The sequence below is a fragment of the Apteryx rowi genome, unplaced genomic scaffold (assembly GCF_003343035.1).
Source record: "Apteryx rowi isolate R43461 unplaced genomic scaffold, aptRow1 scaffold_512, whole genome shotgun sequence".
NCBI lineage: Eukaryota > Metazoa > Chordata > Aves > Apterygiformes > Apterygidae > Apteryx > Apteryx rowi.
The window spans coordinates 286850-307869 of NW_020450775.1; the positions used below are offsets into that span (position 1 = coordinate 286850).

Below are 21020 nucleotides of genomic sequence, written 5' to 3' on the forward strand. Positions count from 1 at the left end.
CCAGATGGTTGTTAGACAGAACAGGTGAGATCTATCACTGGAAAGAAGTAGCTAAATATAGGAAAAGAGAAAAGAAAGCATGTGGAACAAACCTGACTTTCCCAAATACATTCACATCTATTTACAGCATACCTCACTGATAATGACCATATGCTTTTGACCATAATTTTATGTTAATGCATCCATGTTCAAATATTATTATAAATTAGCTACACAAATGCTCCCAAGATTTTCACTTTTTATTTTTGCTTAGTAGTAGAATATTTGACTAAAATCACTTTTAAACTAAGTATGACAGATTTGGAATTGTACCAGTAAAATTAATAGTAGTGTAGGAGCAGTCCTTGGGATAGGATATGTGGCGAAAGTCCTATGTTAGTATTCACCACACAATCTTTTTTTGGATATTTTGCAGAGTTTAAATCATAAACAGATGTTTGTGGAAAGAAGCTCTGTCTCCTCTTTCTTACATACAATGTATTAATCACTCTAAAATAAGACTATAAAGATAATATCTTGCTGAGTCCTTAGTACTTAGCAAGGCTACTAAATTCTTCATTTACATCCCTTTGGTACAAAGCCTAAGAAACAAAATTTGAGATGATTCAGTGATCTATAAAAACTATTTAAATATTTATACTCCAGGGGCTGACAAAGGAATCGATGATGCCCCACTGTGCTGGAGATGAGCAGAAGGCAGAACCTCTGCCTTCAAGGGCTAAGAGTCTAAAGAAATGAACCCATCCTGTGACCTTCCTGAGATTGCAATACRCAAGCAAATTAGTTTGAGAACAAATTAACACAGTTTAGTTACATTATCACATTCATTTACTTTTAATGGGGACAGYGATAAAAAGGAAGTAGTAAAGAAGCTGAAAAGCAGTAGTTGTTGCTTATCCCCTGTTTAGCTCTTATTAAGTGACTGGAATTTTTTAGGCATTATAGTAGAGGAGAGGCAAAAAAAGAATTTGAATAGTGATGAGGCAACTGCTGAGTTTCTGTATATGAAAAATGTAAGAAAGAAAAAAAGTATAGGTATGTTTAATTATAAAGGCAATACATTGTGTGATCAGTGGTAAGAGCAGATGCCAGCACCACAAGGAAGTTAGTAGGTCAGGTAGGTAGACAGACTCTAAGGTATCGGACCTGAGAAATACAAGATAAAATATTACACTGACACAAAAGTGGACATGGTCACAGTTGTCAGTCTAAATAGCTTTCTAGCAATAGCAGGACTAGTGGAAGAAATGAAGAGGTAGCTACATTGCATCTCAGTTGACATATCCTGAGACAGGTCCTGGATACCTGCTGAGATCCTACACTGGACAAAGGGAAATAGCCCATGACTAAAAAGGAAGACCTCTCATCATAAAGTACTCTCTAGGCCAGGGACAGAGCAGTAGCCTATAGCCTTAGACTCTGAGATTAAATTTCCAGACTTCCTTATGACTACTGCAAATCTGCAGGCTCTTAGGTACTCAGTTCTCCATCTGTGAAATAGGGATGATATTTTTCGGTCTCTGCTGGTTATGTGAGAATTAAATATATTATACTGTAATAAGCTTGAAAGTTAGTGCCACAGCAGAAGTCACAGTCTACAAAGGAAGGCTACAGACATCGAAGACAAAGCCTTGAAAATATTTATAGAGACAAATGAGGGTTGTACCACTAAGGCAGATGTGAAGTGACAAAGCCATAAAACAGAAAGGACAACATGGGTGCAAAAAGGCCAATTAAATCAAAAACAATAAAAATAAAATATAATTGGAGTAAAAGTCTTACAACTTTTCTAAAGAAAAGGTCACTAGAGATTTTACTGATATCTATAGTTCATGCTACAAGGCAAACTTGTGCTGCAGGGCACATCACAGTCCTGGTCCCTAAATATATTCACTGTGATTTCACCGCATCATGAACCATGCTAGGATGTGATCTTAGTGTGTGTTGTTCCCTGCTTGAGACTTAATTTCTGCTGGAAACCTAGGCCCTGGGAAGACTGGGACCTGTGCTGTGCTCCAACAGAGCCAGGCAAGGAAGCATGGTTGTGGGACACACCGCAAAGCACTTTGGTGCTATGGTATCAGTCCAGCAAGCAAGAGCAAGACAGAGACAGCAGAAGTTAGGAGATCATGAAACGAAGTAATTAAGTAACAAAAACAATATTTCTGGAAATACACAGAATGAACAATCCAGAACAATATGAAAGAGGAGACAGTCACAACACAGAAGGATTAGAGATAATTATGGGTAAGAACAAAAATGTGTAAGAGAACAGGTAGAAGTAGGATTGAACAAATCTCTTCTGAGAGAAGTGGGCAATGAAGGAGGAAGTGGAGATGGAACTTATGGAAGTCAATGAAAAAAGAGAAGCAGCAGTTTGATGTCTCCTATAATAAACACTGTTTCCTCGAAGAAGCACAAGTTGGTCTTGACTGTTTCTCTTAGAATGATTCAACAGTTTCAAAGTGACTCCTGTAACACAAGTGAAGGAGTGAAAAGGAAGGATTTGACTGATTGTTAATAAAAACTAAAGCTTTAGAGTCCTATTGGGTAAAATTTAAGAAAAAAAAAGCCCTAAAGCTATATAGTTTAATTATTGTTCATCCTTAGTTTTTAAGTTTTATCTATAGAACTGGGCATGTGTTTAAACATCTTCCAATTTTGTCTATATATTTATCACCTTCCTTAGTTTACATCAGCTCAGTTAAATTATATACCTGAAATCCCTTTAAAACACCTATATAAAAACAATTGTTTTAATGATATAAATACTAAGGCGCAGCACATTTCTTAAAGCCCCAMCCTCATAAGCTGTATTGCTATGTTTATCAGCCAAAAAAGTAATTTAGGTGGGTTTTTCTTTCTTTTTCTATCATAGTAGGGTTTCTAATGAAGAAAGAAGGCAAAATGACAAAAATGAAAGGTAACATTCAAAAACATCTATATATTACAGTATCACAACACCTACTGAACCTGAAACTAGTTCAGTGGTTTTCTTTGGAGCAAAGACTATGTTCACTGTCAAGAATCTATTTTGTCATACGTTCTATGAAGTGGTTATTTGACATTGCCTCTGCTCCTTAAGCTAAATCTGCTGCCAACAAGCCTCGACTGAAAAAACACTATAGCCCCAGTAACCTTTTCAACTGTTTAAGTGCATATTAACTCCCTGTTCTCAATGATCTGACCTCCTTCCCCCAGACATACAAAGTAGGAAAAACCCTGTTTTACCACCAGCTTTTAAAACAGAAATATGTTGGGCAAATATCTGATTCCCACGAAATCTCCATTTCTTACTCTCAAGTTTTCTCTACAACAAGCTTGTATACCAATAACCAAAAGTAAGGAACTCCACTCTTCTGATACTTTGCAATAGAATAAAAGCCCAGAGAGGTAGAATGATGGCTTCAACACTTGCTGTGGAAGAACAGGCTTTCCAGTAACACTGAGTATTTGCAGAAGACACCCTGAATTTAATGAGGGTATATTGAGACTGACTCTWAAGAACGTATGATTATTTACAAAGTCACTATAACAGGACTATTGTTGAATACAATTTCAGAACAAAGTCTGCCAATTTTTTTTTTTGCGCATTATGGTGGAAAAATGTCTCTAGGAAGTCTCCATAGAAGCCAAAATAAGGTTTTCTTGTAACCTGGGTAAACTCAAAATGATTTTAGGCAAACCACTCTTTTATATGCTTTAATGTAGCTATTGTTCATGTACAAAATTCAGTTTGTCACCATCATGTTTAAGATATTTTTGAAAATAAAACAAGTAAACAATACCACAATAGAATTTGATATTGATCAAATCTATCTTTTAAAATTTCCTTTATTAAATTTATTAAAGTTTGTGTTTTACTATTAAGGAAAAAAATATGAACAACTATTTAATCCTACACGTACCCTGTGATACTTACTTATTAAACATGAACATTGGATTCAGACCTATCGAACTTGCCCCAAGTCTCTAAATCAAAGGACTTGAGAACCTGCTGTTGCCTGCAACCGAATGTTTGATTTCTATAAACAGTCCCACCTAAATTTTGTATGTTTTTTTATCATCAACTTTGGTGCAAAGGCAGGTCTTCTTTAAAAAAACATCTACCCCACACTCCCAGTGAATTACCACCASCACCACCAAAATCATGTACCTCCCCCTTGCACCTCAGCTCTCATCCATGTGCCGCAGACCCGTAGCAGAGCGTACCTGCCTACACAGCTCGGAAAAGGCTGCATCTTGGACAAAAGCAAAGCAGCGTGCGCTCTTATGTCCAGAGACCAACGCACAGGAGCCGTCTGCTCAGATGGTGGTATCTGCTAATGCAATCAAACAGCATGGCTGAGCCATGATTAATTCAGGTGGCAAGCTTGTTGAAAACGCACGACCGATTCTGTACACTCMGACCTCTGTTTGGATTTTTTTTGAAACAAGTCACTCAAATGTCCTTAGGATGGGGGCCTACAGTGTTTGAGGGCTGATGCTATTTGTAGGTGAGGATRCTCTACAACCGAATCCGACATCAAGATCATATCCAGTATTCTTCATGTATGTTATTTCCAAAATGGCCAGATTAGGACAATCAGCATATGTTGGCACTTTAGCTAAGAGCAACGTTATGCACAGCTGGTTCCCATTTTGAGATCTGATTTGGAAAATATACCAAACCAGCTGCACTCAGTTCTCTTACCCTGAAAGTACTGTTCTTTAAAAATACTTTCCATATATAATTTACAGCTTCTGTAGTTTTCTGGTAAAGAAAGAAAGAAAAAAAACCACTGTGTAGTCTGTCTTAAGCAGAAAAATCCTTTTCTTAAACAAGTTTAGAATCATTAACAAATTTGATAGAGCACTCCTTTGTACTGACATTCTTAAATTAGCTGGTATCAATGTGAAGGATCAATGATATACTCTAATTTTTTTCAGTACAAATTCGCTAGAATCACTGCAGTCACACGGCTAGAGAACTGAAGTATTACAGAAGTCAAACACATGCTCAGATCATAATCAATTTTTCAGAAGAAAAAAAACAATCAAAGCATTTTTAGTAAAAACTCAGTACTGTAAAAAGATCTTTAAATGTCTGGACCATTACATCCAGACACAAAAATGGACTCCATAAGGTTTTCAGATGTCTCCATACCAGACAAATGCAACACCTCTTACAAGACAGGCTTTTTATTCTATGTCTGCTGAAAAAGGCAAAAAAAAAATTCCATTAATTTCAAAGTTGCAGGGCCAAAATATATGCAAACAAGTGGACTTAAAAATATGGATAAATYTGAAGATTCTCATAGTTTGTTAAAGCACGTGAGATCTGAAATTACTGTGAGAATTCTAGTATTTCAGACTGACACCAAAAGTGTTTTCTATCCTTAAGCATGGAACTACAAACCCAGATGACAACTAGAAAAAAATAAGCAGATTAAACATTTTTTAAACTTGTATGCAACTTAAAATTAATACAAGTTAAATTGTATGTGGCAGCTAGTGGCTTATTATAAGTACATTTTTCTTGCATTATTGTCAATATGCTTTCAGATTTGCAGACTCTTTTTCTGATATTAATTACTGTTAATACAAGATTTCAGCTTATACAATGGACAGAAATAAGCTTGCTCCCAGGCATATGCTTTTTAAGAGAAAAGAACTCTTGTGCCTGTTTTCTAGATCAGAGATCTATTCTGAGCAAGAGCACTGATTCAAAATATCCATTATTTTAAGGTCTTTAAAAAAAGGGACACAAAACAAGTAATTGACTTATAACAGTAAGAATTAATCACAAAACAACTATACTAAAATTAATTTTATAGTGTAATTTAACTAAATATTTCTAGAAAGAATAGCTTCTTGAAAGAAGTCTTAGTTTTTCTAGTACATACTGCTGGTGTAGTTACGTTTAACTCCATTCTTACTGAAATCTGCATAGTTCATTTTTAGCAAATCCTGCCAGCAATCTCTTTCCAGTAGCCATTTAGGCTTGCTATAGACCAGCAACGATGAACGATTAACTTTGATGTTAAAATCCACCAATTCTGAACTAAAGTTAGCCAATTAAGTGATACTTCTCTTGATGTTTCCAAAGTATAACGTTTGAAACAGATAACTTTCTGGTTTTGTACTAAGCTAAATCCCATTTCTACAAGGAGAAATATCAAAGTAACACTGTGCCGGCGATAAAGCTGTAAAGAATTTCCCTCTGCTGGAGCCAGTGCAAGGATAGCAGTAGATATTCTTCCCCCAATTATTCAAACCCTAGCAAAATCCTAAAAGAGTAAAGCGTTAGGAGAAAAAGATCTCTAAATCAGTAAACCTCAGTCTATTTTTTGAATATGCATTGCCTGGATTTTTCTCTTATACACTCCAACTTATGTAAAGATGACCTATCTGTTGATTGTATCTGTTTTGGGGGATGCAATCAGCAACCCTGTAATTCCAGTAATCCAGTTATTGAAATAAAYTCACATTAAAATTACAAAAAACTTTATTAAACAAACCCATTAGCTAAACAGATACACGATATATTCAGGCTTTGTTAGCACTGGCTCCACTGTGGGCATCAATGAAGTGTCAGCTTACTGCACTTACATATGGTAGTGGCTCTGATGTGCCATATTTCATTTTTCAGCCATTTCCAGGTTAATATTTTTTACAGCACTGTATCAACAGCAGCAATTGTTAATGCAAAAATAAGATGTGCATCTGGAGTTTCCAAGAAATGCCAAAGATATTGCAGATACCAAACATTGTCTCCTTACCTACAGCATAAAAAGACAATGAATCAGTAAAATACCTAAATTGCACTATCTTGCAATTCAAAGCAGCACTCCTGAGCTCCCTTCAATTAAACAAGCTCTCAGTATGCCTTACTGGCTTGAAACTGATATAGAGACACTGCAGAAGTAGAAGTGAAGAGGCAGTGCTAAGCATTCGAAACAAATCAAGTGCAAAATCTGCACACGTGAGAAGGTATCACGGACTCCCTGTTTGGGTGAGACAGTCTTGCTGGCAGAGCCTGTCTTAGTTAACCTGGTATTTTGCCAGGTGCAAGCAATGAGTGACCACTTCAGAGTARCAAACAACAATGTATATTTCTATTCTCTGTATATTTTCTACACAAAAAGGAGAAAGTGGATAATATCCCAGATTTTATGAAAATTAGATTATTTGCAGAATTATGCTTCTCAATTTACTATTTTTCAGAATTTGTTCTGAATCATGATCAAATGAACAGATGATGCCAGTCATCTCTAGTAACTTCCCTCCATCACGCTCATACATTTGTTCCAAGTAATCTGTCAGGTCCATAAATTATTAAATTTTTAGCTTAGTCCAGGCATGTAATTTAATAGAGCATTTATTAATAACAGAAAATAAAAAATCAGTTTTATTGCTAAATCAACCAGTGGCAAAACAAGTTATTATCATCCAAATGATGTACTATAGTTATGTTAGTGATGTTTACTAATGGCATATTATCTGCAGGCAACTGGGAACCTGCAGATCTCCAGTTGCAGACAGAAAAGAAGGGAATTAGTCTTATGAAACACGCAATAATTACATCACCCCAGACAACAAATTACGCTTGGCTGTTCCACCCTACCAGATTCACGGGCAAGCTCTTAGATGCTCTGAATCTGGTTAAATCACGCGCCCTCCTGAGTAGCGGATCGGTTGTGCTTCACTAAAAAGCAGTGGGCCCCACCAATGCCCAGGTCTGTAACTATGGCTCTGCTACACCTTTGCTATCCTCTACATTGCACACAACCCTTTCTCGTAGGCATTTTGTATTCTGTAGTTTGCATTTTATCTGATAAATGCTGTTTCCTTTAAAAGAAGAAGCGACTTAGATATTGACATCAATATTTTGCCTTATAGAAACCACATTGCCTGAAACATTTTTCTATCCTGAAGCACAATGGAAAAAAAATATCTGCAATCTCAGGAGTTTGGTCACAGCTGCAATACCCAAATTTCCTTCTTATCTCCGGTATTCTTCTTGTGTGACAGTAACAAGCAGATTTAATTCTAAAAGTCATATCTGAGCAAGAGAGCAGGAATTTAAGACTACTAACTCTCTCTGCCATTTATTAGGAACTGTGGATAGAAGTAGCTGTAGTTCAGGTGGGATACTTGGAATAAAACAGGGCAGTGCCTCTGTCTGGCCAAGTTAAAGGAGCATAGAAGAAGCTCTGTGATATCTACTGCTATCAGTCAGACTGACAGTGAATGGAAGCTCTTCTAAAAGTTGACATTTGGACAGAAATAATTCTTAACTTTTAATGGAAGGGCGACCGAGATGGTGTAAGAGAAACAGATATCACATTTCATTCTGATGTGAATTTCAGCCAAAATGTGATATTTTACTTTACTGTGGTTTCCAAAGGAAAAAAATAATAAAGAAATCACTTTTGACAGCCTGGAAAACTACTATACTTCTGTAGCAACATTATAAACCTTGCAAAAATACTATACTCACACAAATAATTCAAATAAATCAACATTCAGTCCGTTTACAATACAGTTGCACCAGTTAACTTCCTTTGAGCATCCTCCCTACCATTTGTTGGAGCTATAAAAGAGGAAATAAAGTAACCAAGATTACCCAGGCCTTTTCCATTTTAAAAGTCTCTTCTTAAAATAGTTCAGGGAAGAAAAGCCTGAGAACAGTGTTCTTCACTTGTTGGGTTTTGACTGACTGAAGCAAACCTAGGAGATAGCTGAGCATTATTACAGATATAGATACACCCAGTTCTGAGCTCAAATCAGTTTTGGCAAAAGAGAAGTAATAAAAGTAATAAAAATACTCCCTCACTCTGTGTTGTCCCACAAAAACAGAACAATACCCTTCTCCCTTAGTACCATGTTTCTGAGTATGTCATTATTTTTCATTTTCTTTAAGGGCTGAAGGAGGGTTTTATTTTTTCAAGACTCCTCTGTTGATCTTTGCTAAGAACTTCTCCAAGGTCTCACATTACAGACAATAATAGGACTCTTTCTACAAATAAACTTGATGTGATTAGAGTCAGTCTATTCTGCTATGATTTAGCTTCACTGACAGATTCAYTTTTCCATAAGCCATTTACTGTGTCTGAAAAGTTTATATAAAAGCATATATTTGCACTGTTTCCAGCAATCAGATATAATTTAACTTGGCCTGCAGCACTGATTTTTCTTTTTCCTAGATATAACAAGTTTTCAAATGAATCACCAAATGCATATGCAGAAGTTTTTAAATCTGTCAAAAGTTACCAATCACAAAATCCCCCAAAAGATCATATATCAGATGCACAGCTGCCAGTGTAACTTGAAGGCTACTCCTTGTGCTCTGCCCATCCTGCAAAGTGAGGAAAGTGAGGTTCTGGGAAAAGCCTCGTAAAAGATGATGTAATGAAAGAACAAATAACATACATGCAAATAAGACTGTGTTAAGATTTATATTTCCTATCTTTTCTGTGGTAGATTTTACAAACAGAATGGTATTCTTTAGCCTAGTTCTAATATAATTTTAGTTTTTTTAAAGACAAAAAATGAATCTAATATTTGCAACTGCAAATCTCCCCAACCTCCCACTGCCAAGGGCTGGAAGCGTGAGCATTCGGCAGTGCAGTAAAGGCTTGTACCATATGAGCAACTAACTGGACCATCTGACAGCACACACATCCAGAAAGATTTTCTAATTGCATTATAGGAGATTCAGACTCACTATCCACACATAGTGAAAAACCTTGTACGACACAGCTTTCATTCCCATTTGGCCATCGGGTGACTCTTAAGAAAAAGAAAATGCCTACTAAGGCCTTTTTTGCCTCAAAGCAGGCAGCACATCCCACTTCCAATCTTACCTGACACATTCCCAGCAGCATCCACTGCTGCTGATGTTTTGACTTTCACCTAAACCCAGACTCTGGAATATTTATCTATATTTATTTATTACTGCTCTGGCAAGCTGTCAGCATTTTTTGAGAGCATGTAAGAGAAAGGAAATGATGAATCAGAATGGTTTATAACTCTGCAAAAGCTGAGTGTGGTTTCACATGACAAAGTGAAGTTCTTCCCCCCACACTTCCCTTGCCAAGGACATTGATGGAGCAGGATTCTGAGCTTCTGCACAGAACATTAGTACTTAGAGAAATGGCGAATGCTTCTCCTGTGACAAGAGAGACTGTCTTATTTTTAGCAGACATGTCGTTATTGACTATGTATACAATGGAGCCAACCAAAGTCTTAATGAAGTTGAGCTCCATCGTGTTAAGCTGTAAAACTGACAGGCCCAGATATGGAATGGGAACAAAAGCTACAGAGGAGGATGGACAGAAAACCCCTACTGCAAGTAAGATATATATAGATATATAGATATATAGATACATACTCTTAGTTACTGGGGCAGTAATCAGTCAAGCAACACCTGCTGTCTGTTTTCAGGTTACAGTTAACCAATGTGCAACTGAGTTTTAAGAAAAACTTGAAGGTAGATAATCTAGTATCATGAGTCAAACTTTTTCACAATTTTAAGTCTGGAAAAAAGAAGAGGCACAAAAGTTTATAGTTGAATTTGGCATTCGAGAAAGCAGGACACAAACAGGTAAAACAGTGCAAGGATTTAAATGTTTTTTTTAAAAGAAGCAGAATTCAGATTTCCCACAGTAGAAGGTCAAACATAGAGGGCTGGTTGTCCAGGAGTGCCAAACAACCACCACGCAGCAACTCGATCTGGAGAATTTTACCATCAAATGAATTTGCAGAAATGGAAAAAAGAAAGAGGGCACAGACACCAAGATAATAAAAAGAAAGGTGGTTTGTCTATGTTTTTCTTTCTGTGATGTTTAGAATATATCCATACTGGGGATGAATTAATTAACCTGCTTGTCTTTACCTGATGGGATATATGGATGGGCTAGAAGCAGACCCCTGCTGTCTGATTCTTTTCCCCCCAACCTCAGAGTTCCCAAGATCTGGCAACAGAATGAGAAGCAAACTCACACAAAGCCATCTCATCTCAAAAAATGTAGTACAGCAAAGTTACTTCTCTTTTTCCCCTATTTAGACAGACACGGATGACTCTAAGTAGTGTATCCCACCAAGCACCACTGCCCGGGGAAGGGTTCAGGTGTCCTTAGCAGACTTCCTAGAAGTGGCATCATCAGTTTTTATGATTAACCATGATGACTTGTAACTGAAGACTTTCCTCAGGCCAACCATCAAAGCCACTTGAACTAGGATAAAATGAACCCTGATTAGAAGACTGTTAGACTTTTCCTCTTCTGTAAGACCCTCCACTATCCAAAGCAATAGTCTCCRTTTCAAAAACGGCAAAGTTTTTGAGTTTAGGGTCTTTTTTAATAGGCAAACAACCTAAGGACCCTCCTGAATAGTTGTACCTTGTCAGTATACAAGCAAAGTCCACCAGGGATTCTGGGTGCACAAGGACATCTGAGCCCTGGAGCCAGGTAGCTCCAGGAGGAACACAATCACATCAGTGACTGGAAATGAAACTTCTCCTATGGTACTGTAGGAAGGAACTGAGGGTAGGTTCAAAGAGGAATTGTAATTGTAGTGAAGGCAGTATCCAGGGTTCTGCGTAAGCACCCAACTTTCTCCTATCCTGTTATCCACAGTGATCTTCACTAGGAAGGTAATCTTCACTGAAAGGTGAAAAGAACAGATAGCCATAGGCTTGAAAAAGTTGGCTCAAAGATCTAAGGACAAACCTTAAGTCCCACAGAGGGACAAAATCACTGAAAGATCTTCACTGAGTCTGCCATATGAGGGAGTTGCTGCAGCAGCATTTCTTTCCGCACTGTTTCTGACAGCCCTTGCATATCACTTCTAACTGGAACAATATGGGAAAACATAGGCATAATATATGTCTTGGTCTTGCACCACCATAGCGCAAAAGAGGACAGAGGCACCAATGTTCTTGTACTCAGTCTCGGGCTGAACTTCTTGTCAGAACTACTGAGTGGTCCAACCATCTCCTTAATGATGCACAGCTATAATCACCTTTCATGTGGCTTTCTTGCCAGTATGTCTTCTTGCCAAAAGTAAGGGCTGTTTCAAATTAATTTGTTCACAAATCGAATTATACTCTAATCTAAACAACTAAATGAAAACATCTATTAAAATATTGATGTATTCTTATTTTGTTGATAGATAAATCTTAAAGTTGTTTTCAAGGTAACATAAAACTTACTTATCATATATTATTGTTTTAAAGTAACATATGTTGTGAAATGAAACTCATGCTACCATCTGTGAATAATGTAATCAGGCAAATGAGGAGTAACGACTGCATCATGGTTAATCTAGTACAGAACATACTGAATTACAATTGTCAGCAGCTTGGTTTATAGTTCACAAACATAAGAAAAGCACAGCAAAAAGAGCAGGGAAGGGTTTATTTAAAATACGATTACAAAATGGAACATAAATGCTAGATGATACTACTTTTCAAGGGTCCACAACTATTATTTGCATCTTGAAGTGAAACTGAAAACTATCACTATCACACACACAAAAAGGTAATTATTTCAGTGATACAGGGTTGCTTTTGTGCATCAGAAATACACAGGTTTTAGCTTATAACAGAATAATAATTCTGCCCAACTCCTTGAGGTCGGGGAGGTGGGAAAGGAAATAATCTATCAGAACTAAAGCAGATTACTTTGCATTTTCTTGAACTTTCCTGTCTGTTGACAGACCAGAGGTACAAATCAGTCTCATCCCTCCAACTCACTTGTGGACATTTCTCTCCCCAGTGCACAACAGCTTCCAGTGGGGATGGTCTGCAGTGGAAAGCCAACTGCGAGGATGTCGTTCTTCTCTACTCTGACCTTTTTCAGAGGAGTTCAAGGCAGAGATATCTTTACCAGATTTGTGAAAAGAAAATCTCCCTCAAAATATGGAAAAAATTTTCAGACTCTTTAAATTACTTTTGCATCAGACAAAGAAAGCTAAGTCCCATTTATTAAAAAGGTGCTTTTGTTCTCTCCCTTCATTTCTTGATTAAATCTACATTCTACCTATTTTTCTCTCAGTTGTTTCCATAGCTCCTTCACTGTTTTATCTGAATACCTCTCAGCCATTGATACATTTTCCTTTGCATCATCTCAGGGAAGTAGGGAAGAAACAGAAACTGGAATAAAAAGATTAACCATTATTTCCTATAGTCATACAGGAAATCTTGGTGGATCAACCCCAGCCACCAAAGTCTTGTTTAGCAATCCCTCCTCTCAGAGTTTCTTCTGTAAACATAGCTATTTAAGAACAACTTGTCATTTGGAAAAATTTACTTCTCCCTATGAAATGGTTTATGATCCATTTCTTCATAGGGCAGAATGCAACATTTCTGAGCAAGTTTTTCAGTTTTATTTAAGTTCTTTAATGATGAAGATATTGGCCCATTTTTTCTCATGTTGTAAAACATTCCTTCCATCTAGAAGATTTCTGTTCTCCTAAATGATTCCCTTTTACCATACCAACACAAAAGCAAGAAACACCTGGTAATGTCCAGAGAAATTATAGTACATGCCCACAGAGAGTACAGCTGCTGGCACAAGTAATAAATTAATAAACAGAAAAATACATACATAGGTAAGTAAATAAAAGCTGTTCATTGGATTTATGCCAAYAAAAATCCAGATACTTTCCATATGCTTCTGCCTTCCCACATCTGGGAAAAATCATATTGTACACATTTCATTCTGCAACGATAGCACATTGGGTACTATACCAAAATCTTTCAGGAATGAACATTTTCAGGTTTTTAAACACTCAGTCTTTCATAAATAATTTGCTTCTATAAGAAGAGTTTTTTGGGGAGTGAATGGAAGGGGAGGCTGAGAAGTAGAAAGTATTGCAGTTGATGAAACTGTACCTTCATATGACATGCTTTTTTAAAAAGCATTTTCTATTCTATGCATCACAGCATTTACTCTATAACGGTGACATTTGAGCATGATACATTATAAATGATGCTGCATCAGCTTATAAAAATCTAAACATAAGATTAAACTTCTGAAGTTTAGTTAGAAGTCTTGCACACTTCCTTTCTTGAAGTTTTACCATCTTCCCTTTTAATACAAAACAAAACAAAACAAAACCCAAAACAAGGATGAATGTTCTTCTACTTCAACAAGGAATTCACTCTGAAGGGAATTCAATAGTATTCTGTTGATCACTATTTTCTTAAATCAGTTTATCAAACTACCTACAAATTGCAGAGGCACACCACATTCAATGCATTATGAACATACAACTCAGGTGTAGAAGGAAACACCGTACTATGCGGCAACAAAAACAAAGCAGAGGACTGAAGAAAGAATCTGTTCTACGAAGGAATCCTGAATTCAGTCTAAATAATGAAAAATTTGATTTATGATGCTTAAGAAAATAAAAAGGTAAGGATATGGTTTCACTGGAGGAACATTTTTTCTTTATTTCTCAGCTCTCATTTACTGACCCAATTTAAAGCTCTTCCCTTACAGGATACTCATTACAATTTTCAGCAATCTCTTCTCAAAGGAGAAAAAAATACAGCCCCTTTTCTTAATATTAAAATAATAGCTTACATGCTAATTGAATACTTTAAACTAATTTACATATACATATATATTTTGCATATACTGATTTACTAATGTACATATGCCCAATGCTAAACAAAGCAAATATCAACCCTAATTCACATATTGCATGCCTCAAATCCTGTAATTTACATGACATTTTTACTGCGGCACCTTCAACCATTTCTATTCTTCTGACTAACAGAACTACTGTTTTTGCGATTCCTGTTTGATCTAACAGAAAAGATCAATATTCAGCTGTCTGTGTAAAAGAGAAAAAGGCAGAGTATTACAGTTTCTCAAAGAAAAAAAGATTTCTCACACAAGATTTTAAGATGCTTCATGTACCAAAATAGTMAAGTGCCAAAGGCCTTAATTAACATGTTCGACAGATTCAAAATCTTTCCATAGGTTTTGAAGCTTTTRCCTATTGCTCTAATACCAGTATTATTCCTTTACCAAGTAGCAGAGTTAAGAGCCTTTCAGGATGTTTTCTCACTGAAAATAAGTTTGTTTCTCAGACTGTATTACAAGTCTAATTTGTGTTATTTACTTGTATACCAATTTTATACTGTAAATGCAATGAAATACCTTTCTCAGCCTGATCCCTACGGAGGCATTCAAAATCTCTTTAATCTGAGGTCAAGGTAGAACATAAACGATACTGCTGCTTGAACAGTTTCTTCTACCAGAATCTTGCACTGCAATACAAATTAGCAGTAGCACAAGCAGTTCTTCTAGCCTTAGAAACTTATTCATTAATTTAAGCAAAATTTTAATGAGATCTAACAGCATTGCCTAGTTATCAGCCTTAACAACATCTTCTTTACCCGTCACTGAAAGCTAACCTTGCAGATCTCTGGTTAGAAAGCTGCCATACCCTGCTGACATACCCAGGAGCACCACCTTTTAAGAGTGCAACAAGCTGCAGTAAATACGTGAAACTTCAGTAATTTCTGTCACTTTGTTAAACTATTAGAGTGGAAAGAAAGTTGTTCAGCTGGACTGAACTGATCAGCTGGAGATTCTAGTTATGGATGGAAGCTGCAAGGATGTGTAAAGCCGGGATTCTTCTGCCTTCCACGGCTAGAGCTGCTGGCAGATACAGTCACTGCTAGAGCAAAAGGAGACAGCTCTAGGTTGTACCRGTCTGGCCTGACCTGACAGCCCTCAGTACCTCCTATTTTGAGAACTTCAGTTTATCTTACTGAATTGGGTCACACGTACTATTTACGTATGTTGGCCACTTCCTACACATTCCATTGCTCTTCAATTTGCTAAAAAAGAACAGCATACTTCAAGTTTAATTTACTTAAAATAGTTCTACCTATATATTTCAGTATGAAATATAGCATAAAATACAATATATAGACTCTGGGTAATTTAATAAAAATACAAACATATTTCTTAGCTGAGGGGCCAGTATAACTACATTTGACTATATACATCAGTCCTGTATTATACTTCTAGCCAAGTATATGACTACATAGCTATATTGTTTTGATTATCTTTCACATCACATCTATTATTTACCAGAGCAACAAAAGCAAGATGAAGCAAGATGAAGATGAACTACTTACTACTAGCCTTGCTCTTATTCTTATCTAGTTGTTAAATTAAAAGAACACCTTTTAATCAATACTAAGTCCAGAACAACAGTAGCTACTATAAAATCACTATTGTACACAGGCTGCCTTATCAATACCTTTTTTTATTTTGGTGGTATAACTTATTGACAGTCAAAAAATATGGAAAATGGAATATATCATTCTTCATCCAAAAACTTCTGGAACTGGACAAGCCGGGAACTGGAGATTATTTCACAAGTCTGCATTTTGAAATTTACAGTCAATCAAAATGATACTCATGTCTAGGAAGATTCCTTGAAAACCAATGAAAAGCATGTATGAAGTGCACTGCGCTGTATGGCTGGCTACTCCTGCCTGTTCTCAGGCAATGCTGCTAAAACCTGGTTCTCACTTTTATTAGCATTTGGTTTCTTTAGAGAAGTACAAGGGAGAAAAAGATATAAAACAGAGATTTACCATAGTTCTCCAAATTGCAGTCTCTTCTCTTGAAAATATTTGTTAATACCTGAAAGCTTGTCTTTAAATTTGCTTATTAAAAATACACAACATCCTTGTGCTTTGTGTTGTTCGTGGTTATGTATGTCTTGGAAATGACTGAAAATAAATCACATTCAATAAATAAACCATGGATCTCATCTCAAAACATTATATAGATTTCTCCATTCTCTGAATTGATTAGGCAATGTTAAATAAAAAAGCCTCTTCTGGACTACACTGGCAATAACTAACAGTAAGTATAGCTAACCTAAAATGCGATACAGCAAATGTATCTAAGAAGAGCAGTGAAGCAAATAGTCCTCTGAAACAGCCAGAGAAGGATAAGAAATGTGAAAGGAGGAAACATAGAAACTTTCAAAAGATAAAGATGACTAGCATTTAACCAAAGTATACAATTACCTAGAATCACCGCAATGGCCAGCAAGAGAAAACAACCCCCAATCAAGCAAATCATGATCTGCATCTTCAACAGCCAGACCCACCCCACCAGACTCAGCCRGATGGGCCCAGTCTGCCTGTGGCAAGCTGAATATAAATTTGAATTTAGGAACATATGAAATTACTGAACAAATGGACTTGATTTTCTCCTAGGTACATCACTTTTCCCTACATTTTATCAGAGAGTGTCATAAATGATATAGCTGTCACACTACAGCCAAAACAATTCACAAGTCAGCCATACAAAGTTTGAATTATAGGTGCTCCACTTGAAACAAAATAAATGACACCACTGTAGACCATGACAATTTAACTGAGAACAAAGTGATCTTTCAGAAGGTCAAGCAAACACTAATTGCTAAAAATTGCTTGAAATTATAGAGTTTTAGAGATGTTTAAGAAAAAAGGGTGGTCAACCAGATCTTCAAACATTACTGAAATAAACTTCTGATTGACACTGATGATTTTCTTCAGCATAAAGAACCACATGGTTTGTTTTAAAGAAAGGGTGAGTGAGGGAACACATTAAGTTAGTGATTCTAAAAACTTGGTCCACAGAGCAATTCAAATGCTCCATACCTTCTACTAGGAAGATGGGCATTTATCGACTTTATCTGAAAGAGAATACTAAAACGAATAACAAACACATTACAGGACAGAGTTAAACCAGCAACTTTCACTGGAAGATTAAAAACAAGGGCGCGCCAGCCATCCAGGGGTGATGGGGAAGAGTAGAGTAACATGTGGAGGAATCCATGCTTCAGGCAGGTGTATTAACACCGCCTCCTTGCCCAGGTTTCTTCTGCACAGGAACCAGTGCAGGAGGAAGGAGGCTTGTGCACATTCAGGTAAAGTCCCGACATGGAAGCAAAACACAGATGGGGGACACAAACCAAGACCAAGGAACTGGAAACTATTTCTGCRTTCCACAGCACAGTCCTGGCTTTAAAGTTTACTATATATGTAGATAATGCATTCCGCTAAGGATCCAGGGACTTAGACTATTTTATACCTACTATTTTAGGTATACACACAGAATGCAGGGCTATAACTCCACATGTGAGAAGTACTACTTTATGTGTCATGTTCTAATTATAAATTCAACTCCTTTCTGTAGAGGAAAAAAAAGGAAGCAAGAGAAAGAGCTGATTTAGTACAGGTCTATACCATGACAGTTAAAACCAAAGCACTAGAAACTTCATCCTGKTTTTTTTGTGTTTGTGTTTTGTTTTGTCTTGTTTTTTATACAGAAGGGGAGTCACTCCAACCTGAATGCAACCCTAATATCTGGGGGAAGAGAAGATGAACACTGAACTATCACTGCAGACAGACAGCAGAAACAACCTCTGCCAAGTATGATAGGCACTTTCAGACTGCCGACATCTCGCACATGGAGTCAGGGAGCTAGAGAAAACCATGTAGGCACTGCAGTAAGAATATATGCATTACTGTCACACTCACGAAGCAGCAGAAATTTGTGATCATGTGGAGTGGAGCAGGGTGACAATTTCACATTCTCCCCATAGTAAAGCTTCACCTGAATCAGACACTAAAGCCATTATAGACTAAGAGATCCAAAATGCTCCTGAATCTATTTGGTCACTATGTAAGACTTGAGGGGAAAAAAGTGCAGGAGCTGCAGAATGCCACTTTGAGACACATGAGGATTTTCCAGAAGCATGGTTCATTCTGGTGCATATGAACAGACACGTCTGAAAATACTATGCATAGTAAATGACAGTTTAAAACAGAACTGAAGGCATAGAGAAATGCCTAACAAATAGGTTAGGCAAATACCTAGCAATGCAAGTCTTGAAAAAACAGTTTGAAAAACTAGTTCACTCATCTCAAGATGAGTTTTATCGCAAACATGTAGTGAAGTCATAAAACTGCAATATCTAGGGCAAATAGTYGAGACAGTTGATCAACTTGCAAAATACTATGCTCAAAATAAAAAAGGTTAGAAATCTGACAGCTCTGATCTCATCATTCTCTCCTCCTTTCATAAGCTATTGAAATTTCTTTTTCCCAAGATGGAAGTTCACAGTGGAATTCACCAATGAATAGCACAAATGTACCACATACCTTGAAGTCACAGCTTCCATGAATTCATCAAGAAGATCATCATAGGCCTGACCTCTGACTCTCTTGTGTCTCAGCCCAATATACAAAGGATCCTTCAGCAATGCCTGTTAAAAAAAAAGTTTTAACTATTACATGAACAAGTTACACTAGTACATTCTAAACTAAAAAGAAGAGGGATACAATGTTTGAGGATTAACCTAAGCATATGAAGGTATCCATTTATCCACCTCTACATAAAGATTGAAGAGATGCAACAAAGAGATTAAAGAAACACCCTTTTGTATTAAGGGAAATAGATACCCTTGTATCAAAGGAAATGTATTGTTCCCAAGTGAAGAAGTAAAACCTAGAAAGTCAGGTTTCAAAGTATCTTTTAAAGCTTTAGTTAGTACTTTCCTCTTTTTCCTTTACATCCTGATGGTGTTCTGACACTTAAAAAAAACTATTTTCTTCACTTTCATCCTTGTTTCACAAATCTCTCCCAAAGAGAAATCTTTCATTTTTTCTTCCTTCAAATTTATGATGCAGACCTTCCTCTAGGTCCACACAAACACCAGACCTGTATTTATTCCATGTCTTCACTACTGGAAAGTCTGGGTTTGGTCTGATTTTTTCCAAAATATAGCTTATAAACTTAATAAACGTGTTTGAAGTGTTTTGCAAATTCTTTTGACAATTCACTACAGCTATAACAATTCTCTATCTCAATACTTTCACTGGCTCTCCCAGGAACCCTCAAATAAAAACACCCTTTGGGATTATCTTTTATAGCATAGGCCTCTCAAAATGAGTAAGATCATTTCTCTCTTGTATCTAATGTACAGTCCTTCCACACATGTCCAAACAGTTTGGAAAATAGGTCAGGAACGTGACTAAACATTTTTCATCTGAAAACAACAATTTGGGGAGTCAACATCACTGCAGAAATTTGTACACCAGTATCAATTAGGAAAATGTCATAAGGAAAAAATACAGGCCACCTCTCTTTCCAGAATAGAGTCTTCTATCTGGAAGATGAAGGAACAAGGCTGGAGAGCTTGCTCAGCCTCATTCAAGCTAGGAATCTGAAATCCACTCTCTGTATTTCAGAAAAGTCCCTAAAATTTCTTTACCGGTTTTCTATGTCGTAGAACTGAAAAATCCTTTAGGTCACAAGCCACAGCTGAAGACTGATTTGAATCAGTAAGAAACTTGAAACTTTGCAGGTATTCTGTATCCCCTGAGATTATCCTAATGCAGGTTAGTGTGCTGGCCTACAAAGACGTTTGTTTCTTCCTTACTCTTCTCCTTTCAATAAAAAATGAAAGATGCCAGATTAGAATGTTAAAAAATCCAACACATAAATTTAGTATGATTAGAAGCTGATTTTTCTCAAATTATTACTAAATACGTCACCATTTCAAAACAAAATATTTCTAATATATTATTTATAGACATTCAGAAGATATTCATTGTTCATTCAACTGTTTGAACTGGAGAACACACAAAGTTTAAAATTAAAATTAATTTGTTAAAAAGGATGCAGTCATTACATTGTAGTTATTTCGTCCCTTCCTTTCCCCAATTCTCTATAGCACTCATGTTTGAGGACCATATTCTCTGGCTGACATTTTACTTCTATATTCACTTTATTCTAAGTATTTTAGAAGCAAAATCAGAATGATAATTATGTACCTATTCCTGACACTGCAGGAAAAACTGGCAAGAGCTGGATGTCAGATGCATTCTAAAGTCACAGAATCACAGAATCGCTGAGGTTGGAAGGGACCTCTGGAGATCATCTAGTCCAACCCCCCTGCTCAAGCAGGGTCACCTAGAGCACATTGCACAGGATTGCATCCAGGCG

At 36.7% G+C, this 21020-nt stretch overlaps 1 protein-coding gene across 3 annotated transcripts in view; it reads right to left on the reverse strand.

Annotated features, from left to right (window-relative positions):
* ME1 (malic enzyme 1) overlaps positions 1-21020 on the reverse strand; it is a 202661-nt gene that overhangs the window by 64187 nt on the left and 117454 nt on the right. For all 3 annotated transcript variants that reach the window (XM_026080234.1, XM_026080236.1, XM_026080235.1), the window contains exon 6: positions 19175-19278. In XM_026080234.1, coding sequence (XP_025936019.1) covers positions 19175-19278 — 104 coding nt within the window. The remainder of the gene's footprint in view (positions 1-19174; positions 19279-21020) is intronic.